Source organism: Sinocyclocheilus rhinocerous, unplaced genomic scaffold (assembly GCF_001515625.1).
Source record: "Sinocyclocheilus rhinocerous isolate Xijiao unplaced genomic scaffold, SAMN03320098_v1.1 scaffold460, whole genome shotgun sequence".
NCBI lineage: Eukaryota > Metazoa > Chordata > Actinopteri > Cypriniformes > Cyprinidae > Sinocyclocheilus > Sinocyclocheilus rhinocerous.
In genome coordinates, this window is record NW_015667268.1 from 483828 (window position 1) to 492634 (window position 8807).

Below are 8807 nucleotides of genomic sequence, written 5' to 3' on the forward strand. Positions count from 1 at the left end.
AAAAAAAAATCTACAAGAGAGTCAGGAAATTGTGTTGTGTTGTGGAAAAGAAGAAGATGAGAATTTCTAAAGTGCTCCAATATGGTGCTGTTATTGACCGTAGAAGGACAGCAGGACAGAACAGACGCTAACAGCGTGGACTGATGCCTTTCCTCCCCAGATACCGCAGAACTGCAAAGTTATAGGTGGTGGACACAGTAAATGTGAGCTGAAGAGAGAAAAACAGAAGCAAAAGATAATGAATATGAATATGACCCAGTGAGTAGAAACTGATGGTGTTTCCAGAGAAAACCCAACCCACAATGCTAGGGTGTTTGCCAAGGTGTTACTATGCTTTTACTGGTGTTATATCATAATCACATTACAATGTGGCTACTAAGGTGTTGCTAAGTGGCTGCTAAGATGTTATGAGTGGTTTTTAACACATTGCTATGCACTTATTACAGTGTTCTGAGTGGTTGGCGGGGTGTTGCAATGTGGTCACTAAGATTTACTAGGTTTTTGCTAGGATATTTTGAGCGTTATCACTTTGCATGTGATCACAAGGGTGTTCTGTGTTGCTAGGATCTTTTGCGCTGTTGTTAGGGAGTTGCTATGAGGTTGTGGGAGTTTAGCTGAAAATTGCTTAAAGGAACACTCCACTATTTTTCCATCTCCCCTAGAGTTAAACAGTTGAGTTTTACCGTTTTCGAATCCATTCAGCTGATCTCCGGGTCTGGCGGTAGCACTTTTAGCTGTAGCTTAGCATAGATCATTGAATCTGATTAGACCGTTAGCATCTCGCTCAAAAATGACCAAAGAGTTTCTAGAGTTTCAAGAGTTTTCTTAGTACACGATGTAACTACAGAAGAGTCAAGTTTTAAATAGGAAAAATATAGAAACTCTTTGGTCATTTTTGAGCGAGATGCTAACGGTCTAATCAGATTCAATGATCTATGCTAAGCTACAGCTAAAAGTGCTACCGCCAGACCCGGAGATCGGCTGAATGGATTCGAAAACGGTAAAACTCAACAGTTTAACTCTAGGGGAGATGGAAAATTAGCCTATTTTCAAAAATAGTGGAGTGTTCCTTTAAGCTGAAAAACACACTCACAATCATCCTAGTCATTTATAACCACAACCGACAACAATAAATCACAGCCAACCCCAACAAGATGTTAATAGATGCAGGAGCAGAATTCCTCGACACCTACGGGAACGGCGTCATGAGAACACACTGTGATTGTGTTCTGTTCTGGACACTCACCAGAGCCAAGACTGTCATCCCCGCTCCAGCGAAGGCAGCGGTGTAGAGATCATAGATCAGGAAAAACTGAAACACAAGTTAGAAACGTGACATCCTAAACACTCACTGAGCAGCTTGAAGGCTTGATCTTGGCTTTGGATTTGACAAGGCTTTGAGGAAGGTTTTCTAAAGAATTCTAGGAAGACATTGAATCATATGTTGCCCGGGGCCACGTCTTACCTCTCTTGTCTTGCAGACATTAGACAGGGTCATCCCACAAGCCTTTCCTGGTACTGCATTCCATGGAAGTAAACCTTAGAGAGACAGAGACAAAAACACAGTGTAAGAGCATGAAACAGATCAAGGCAAAATGATGTTTTATTGAAATTTGTGTCAGTATAAATAACATCACATTAAGAGAACAGACGTTAACATTCTAAGGCCAGAAACACACGCTGTCATAGTGTGCACATGTGGGTTAATAACAATAATGCTGTCCGTGATAAAGGAAAAATCTTTTAGTTTATATGCTAAGTTCTTAAAAATGTCCTCTGTATAATTTATATTGGCTTCATATGGTTTTAAAAAAAAACATTCATTTTCAAGAAATTTAGCGACTCTAAAAATGTCAATCAAGTAAGTGTACACATCTTAATCATAATTAAGGTGAGAAATATTTATTATTATTATTATTATTATTATTATTAATTCATAAAAATAATTCGATTTTCAGGGATTTACAAGACATCATATTTACAACTAGAATGAACCTCACCTTGTCATACAAAGGTTGTCTGATATCTGATAATTTAAGGGACTTTAATGAGACAGTCTGTATGATTTCAGTCCTGCCAGTCCTTCAAATATTAATAAGCAGTGAAATAGTTTTGTTGAAATATTTTTTTTTTTCAAGAAATAATCAAATATTATGCCTACTAAACTACTATATTTCTTATCAAGAATTTCCTTAAAAGTTTTTCTTCATTACAATGTTAGGACACACTGACATTTTTGGCTTTAAAATCAAAACATTTCAATTCAGAAATGTAAAAAAAATGCTCAATGTAATTGAATTCAGTCTGATGGCATTTTGATGTATTTTTTGAGTCTAAAAAAAAAAAAAAAAAAAAAAAAAAAAAAAAAAAAAAAATAAAATAAAATAAAATAATAAAGCATCATGTCATTGACCCAACATGTGTTGTTGTGTTTGGTTAGAGTCACGTGGCATTTATGGCTCAGACAACTGGTAAAAAAAATAAATAAAAAATACCAACAATCATTTGCACACATTACAATTTCCAGAATAAATGGTGGAAAACGAGTCGCCATCGAGCTTGTCTGAGTTCATTATGATATGCAAGACAAAAAAACTTTTAAGAGGACAGGAAATTCATGTTTTCTTGTTTCGTTGTGAATTTATGACATAACACTAAACTGCCCGTGATGTGAACCACAGGCAGCTGTCATACTATTATCATTCACTAATTAAGAAATTATTAAGAAATCAGAAAAAAATACTAAGAAAATAAGTTAATATAAAGATTTTCCTTTAATTAAAAAGCCTCTCTAGGTTGAGAAGCACCCATATTCCTCCTGCACTTGTGTTGAATTATGCAGTGATCTCACCCATTTCGAAATGCAACGATATGTGAAATCAAGCTTGCCGAACTACAAGTGTGAGAAAATATCTGAACATCAGGACACTTCAAAAGACACCGGAGCATCAGCAAGACTTTAATCACGGTTACAGAGCCGTGATATCAAATCTCTAAGCTGTCAAGAGACAGAAAAGATATGATAAATGTATTGCGGGGTTATTACCGTACTGTCTGGCATCAATGCACAGCTGGTTGATGCTGGAGGGCGTCTCAGAGAGGATGTTTATAGTGTGACAGGTGTTTGCCATGTTGTAGAAAAAGTAGACAGGAAGCGCAGAGAGGGAGAACACCAGCAACCAGACCACAACCAGGACATAAGTGATCACAATGAACTGTAGAAGAAATGCATACATATATCAGTTTGATGCATTTTATTTTAAATGAACAGTTCACTCAAAAGGAAAAAAAATGCATTTATTCATACTCAAGAAATGCAATTCACCAGGTTCAACACAAATGACAACACTAAACTATATATATATATATATAATGCACCAATTTTGAATATACGGAAGTGCAAATGAGATATGAAAGCTGGAAATATTCAGTGTTTTCAATATCAACATTTTGAAACTTGGCAGCCTCCGATAACTATATACGTTCAATTTGTGCAATGTGCAAATTCTTTAAAATTCCCCCTTTTGCTTAAAGGAAGAAAGGCATACGTGTTTGTAACAACACGAGGGTGCAACATTTTGGAACGTAGCCAACGCAAAGTGAAACTCGCACTGCACATCACTCACCATTGTGCTGAGACAGCGACCACAAACTGTACTACGAAATTCTCCAAATGACTGCCGGACTGCACTGGTGGTGTAAAAACCTTCAGCCAGCAGGACTATACAGTACAGGAAGAAGAAGGAGGCCAGGCCATAAATGATGTACTGAAAATACTCAATACTACAAGAGAGAGAGAAAGACACGTTTGCAATAAAAAGATGTTAAAATTACTGATCGTTCTACGCAAAAAAAAAAAAAACAAATTCATTTTTGATACCTTAAAAAAGCTTTATTCAAACTTGTCATTTCATGTCATTTTTTATTGTGAAGCTTGTGATTATGGGTAAATAAAGTGAAAATTGAAATAGATTAATCTGGATTGAACATAAATGATGAGAGAGATGCTACTGGCACGCACAGGTACGCTAGGGTGATGTAGTCCTGATGGTCACGGGTGAAGTACGTCTCGATAAGTCTTTCGCTCTCTGTAAGGGCCTGATGTCCACAGCCGCAGAACAGAGCAATGCCAGAGAAACACAGCAGAGTGGCCACCAGAGAGACATACGGCACTCCTCCCAGACAACGCATACAGCATTCATAACAACCTGAGATCCATAACAAAAGCATATGAAGGATCAGTTAATGTCATTTTCTGATGATTTATCATATCTGACACTTAGAAATTGCACATTACCACAAGGATCTGTATTAGGCCCTCTGCTGTTTTCCTTATACATGTGGCCACTTCTAGACTAGATGACAATTCTAAATTATCCAAGTTAAAAGTGATAAAAAATGGCAACGATTATTTGCCAGAATGTTACGGTACAGTCCAGTAACACACAAATACAAAACACCATCATGATAATACACGACTAAAATAATGCAATAAACTTTCATTTTAACTTTCACAATATAAGATTTATCATTAAAACCCGAATGTAAATAAATGATTAAAACAAACAAATAAACAAAATTTAAGAACTTACTTTGAATCAAATAACATGTTTTGCCACAGCATTTTACAGACTTTTCCAAAAATTATTATTATTATTAGAGTGTTTTATTAAATTCTGATAAACCAGAGATATTACTCAATGGGCCAAAAACCTGTACACATAAGAAAAAAAAAAAAAAGTAAAAATAGGGCACAATGTACTGCATAATTTGATGGAATTTTTTTATATTTTCCCAGTGTTTTACCAGTATTTTGAATTTTACACTGCATTTCGTTGTTATAATTAACGGAAATGTCCGTAAAATGAATGGATAATGTCCTGTGTAATGAGCTGCCAGCACTTTTTCTGTTATTTTACGGATCTGTCTTTTACAGTGTACAATATAATTTGCATCTAGACATAAGTAGTGTTATTCCATCCTCCACAGTTAAAGAGCAGCAAGTTAAATTCAACAGCAACTTTTGAAGTCTCATATCTCGTGTCACTAAAACAGCCTTCTTCCATCTACCACCAACATGTTTTCCCTTTCTGATGCTCAAAAGTTAGTTCATGCATTCATGGCCTCAATACTGGTTTATTATAATGCATTACTTGCTGGCTGTCCTGCATCCTCAAAATACAGCTGCTAGAGCTCTTACCAGATCACGCAAATGTGATCATATCACCTGAATTTATCATACGAGAAAGTCACTAAATCTGGTGACAAAATCCCCAAACTGCCAACACTGGGCGATGTAATCCTTGAAGTCTGACGTTTCTGGAGCACTTGTGCTCATAGTTAGTAATTTAAACAAACCACTAACCAAAAGAATTCAACTTTGGTGTAGCAAATAACCACCATGAACGTACCCTTTTAGCGACAACCTGGCAAACAGCCCCAACACTCCAGCATTAAGGTGGTTGTGCACAGGCAAACACCTCTCACATTTTCAACATAAATCATAAAAATCTGTTGTTGACTAAGGAGAGTTTCTCAAAACAGAAGCCTGTTTCCCAGTTGTTGCCAAATCATGTGCCAAATCTGAAACACTGCAACGTGCCATTGCAACAAAGCAGCAGCTGCAGCGAAGTGCGTGAGTCTGGGTGGATCGGTGTAAGTGGGCATTCTTCCTCCATCCGTATCATGTGCTGCTTTGTGGGGGTGGATGACGGAGCAGGTCTGTACCACGGCATGAAGAGTGTGAGAAAATACGGAGAACCAAGAGCCAGAGTGTCTTTCTGTGGCTGCACTGACAATAGCCTTTGTCTCGATGCAACACAAGGGACAGCAAAGACAAGCAAACAAAGAGCCGGTGCCACCTCAGCCCCCTACAGACTGACTGAAATGAGCATGGGGAGGAACGACGAGTGAATAAAGAGGGGGAAGATTTGGGGTGGAGTTGGGGGTAATGCTGCACACGAGCATCGATGGCATGCTGACGGTTAAAATCCAACTTAGGGTCAAACCGTTTGATTTATATAAACAGAGGAATATCTGGTGTATTTTTGGTTGTTTTGTTGACATCATTTTAGATTTTTTAGAATTGTGTGCAATAATAAAATGTACTGTGAATCAGCAGTAGCATGTTATAAAAAGTTAAGTGGCGAGACATTTAAATATATGTAACAACAGACACTTGTGCATCACTGGAGTAACAGCTGCTGAAAATTCACAGGAATTAATTACATTTTAAAATATGTTAAAATAGAAATAATATATTACAATATGACTGTTTTATTGCATTTTTTAACAAATAAGCAACCTTGATGAACATAAGACACTAGTTTCAAAAATACTTAAATTTTACAGACCCCAAACTTGGTTCAACTTAGTAAATTATTACAGAAGAGACTGTAAAATAAAGAGAATAAAGAAAAAATATTACATTTTCAAGAAAGACGACAAATTATTACACACACACACACAATAATAATAAAAAAAGTCTTAAAAACGTTATTATATACAAAAAGTACTGGGACACTTTGTGATTGTGAAACGTTAGTCAATCATGATGACCTACACCTGTGGTTTCTCTGCAAGACAACTGATTTTTTTCTAAAAATCACAAAAACACCAGATGATTAAAAGACACTGACCTAAAATAATGCTACAGGTCAAGTTAGTTCTGAGAAAAGCTCCTGCAGCATTTCAGTCCAGACGATACTTGGTGGGAAATTTAGTTTCTATTGCAGTGACATTCAGACAAATAAGTACTTCTCTGAAGCCACTGGATATGCAAGTCTCTTCAAATGCAATGCTCAGCTTTCTTTGCACTAGTTTCTCAAGCTACAGGTAAAATTGAAAACATTTTTCAAATGATATACAAAATGGCTTAAACTTCTCTTGTGATCAGTAAAAATGCTGTACTTACCCATGTCTGTAGGCAGCAGTGCTGTGCTGTGCTTGTGTGTAATGCCACACACTGCTCTCTCAGTGAGCACAGCTGAAGACACACTCAATGTCCAACCTTAAGAAACAATGTGTCTTTTCAATGGCCTGCTTGAACGGTTCAAGGAGCAGACTGACAGGGTCATGATGCAAAAACATACCAAAATGTTCACTTAAAATAAGTGCCACTGCTTTGCTTTAAGATGCAAAGTGTTTAATAAAGCGTTGCAGGCCGCTTTTAGCTCCGTTATAAACGACTGAGAATTTAGCTCATGCTGTGATCAAGTTACTTGATGACTTTTAAAGGAAATTTTAATGTGTTTGTAATTTTATTTACTCAAATTGTAATTCGATGTAAGACGGTCTTATGTAGAACTAAAAACTATATAACTCGGGGGGAAAAAAAAGTTCTGCTAATGAGCTAAAATCTTGCTTTGCTTTGTGAATCCATACCACATACAACTCACTGCTGACCTCTAGTGTTCACACGCCTAGTTAATAAATGCAAATATATATAGTAAATAAATAAATACAATATATATATAAATACTATATACACACACACCTTTTTTTTTGGACCAAAGTATTTTGCAAGGATCTTTCAGTACCAAGTAAATACTTAAAATATACAATATTCATAGTAGGCTAAACGGTATTCATTCAGTACAGTATCATACATGGTATTATCATCTGATACCATGCACTGGTACCACCGCAATACTTGTTAAAAAATCTTTGTATTTACTCAGATTTATAACATAAAATAAGTGATGACTCTGTTTTTATTAACTGTTTAAGTATGTGTAACTCTTTATGATTTTGGAAAATAAAGTCTTGGGACTTATTTGAACTTTTACTAATTACTGGGACAGCCCTGTTGAAAAAAACAGCATATGCTGGTTAGGTATGTTTTGACGAGATCAAAAGTGTACAAACAATACAAATGATTTAACGCACTATTCAGTGTTTATCTTTCATAAAAGGCTGTAAAAGTATCAAAAACAGAAGCATTTCAGGAAGATGAGCAGGAATGAATATCGATGCCTTTTGAGAACCATCTGTGAAGCATCTTTGTAACCTGGATTTGGAAACATATATGCCAGTCAACTTCATGCCAGTGTTTTCTCACAAGATTAATATCTTCTTTGCTATTCAGGAAGTGCGTTCCCATTCCACCTGCGCTCAGCAGACCTGCCTAAACATGCTTTATCTTTAGTGTCATTTACAAAACCCCTATCATGTCTGCTACAAGAAAACAGCTTCTTGTGATGGTTGTGTCGGTGCCAGAGCATACAAACAGGGCAGAGGGGGTCCTCCTCAGCTGAAATCGGTACGGTGGGCCAGCACAGGCACTGAAGTGGAGTTTTCTTTCATCCACATTCCTGTCCAGATCGCCTGAATTCATCAGATAATCATTTACAGTTTCCTCATTCCTTGTGCACAACTTCAGTGAGTCTCTGAGCTCCCTGAATGTGGTGAGAAAGAGACTATAGGATGACAGGAAACTTGGTGGTATGAGACGTGTGATATCTCCCATCTGTCTGATTTTTAGCACTGGTCTCTGGATCTCACAGCACAAGCTATCAAAAGGTTTTTAAACTCTATACACCGTTAGTCACCATGGAAACCATTCCTTGATTGTACCATTAGTTACAAAAAAAGGCATTAGAGTTTATTTGACCTTAAAGTCAACATATTTTTTAGTGAAACATAATATTCACGGAAAAAAAAGGAAAAAGAAAAAAGTGATTGATTGGAAATGTAGCCGTTTTATACTTTGGAAGTCGTACCCTTTGCAAAGAAAATATAGTTCTTTATATATTAACAATCAATGTATTAAATTATTTAAGCCCCTGCCCCTTAAATCGCTGATGATA

The 8807-nt window shown here is 36.6% G+C and overlaps 1 protein-coding gene across 1 annotated transcript in view; it reads right to left on the minus strand.

Annotated features, from left to right (window-relative positions):
- Positions 1–6982, minus strand: part of LOC107733431 (myelin proteolipid protein-like) — a 9681-nt gene extending 2699 nt beyond the window's left edge. Inside the window, exons 1-6 of the mRNA XM_016545037.1 lie at positions 6914–6982; positions 4022–4208; positions 3627–3783; positions 3047–3215; positions 1466–1539; positions 1247–1312 (exon numbers count right to left, since the gene is read on the minus strand). Coding sequence (XP_016400523.1) covers positions 1247–1312; positions 1466–1539; positions 3047–3215; positions 3627–3783; positions 4022–4208; positions 6914–6917 — 657 coding nt within the window. The 5' untranslated portion in view covers positions 6918–6982. The remainder of the gene's footprint in view (positions 1–1246; positions 1313–1465; positions 1540–3046; positions 3216–3626; positions 3784–4021; positions 4209–6913) is intronic.
- Positions 6983–8807: the final 1825 nt, after the last annotated feature.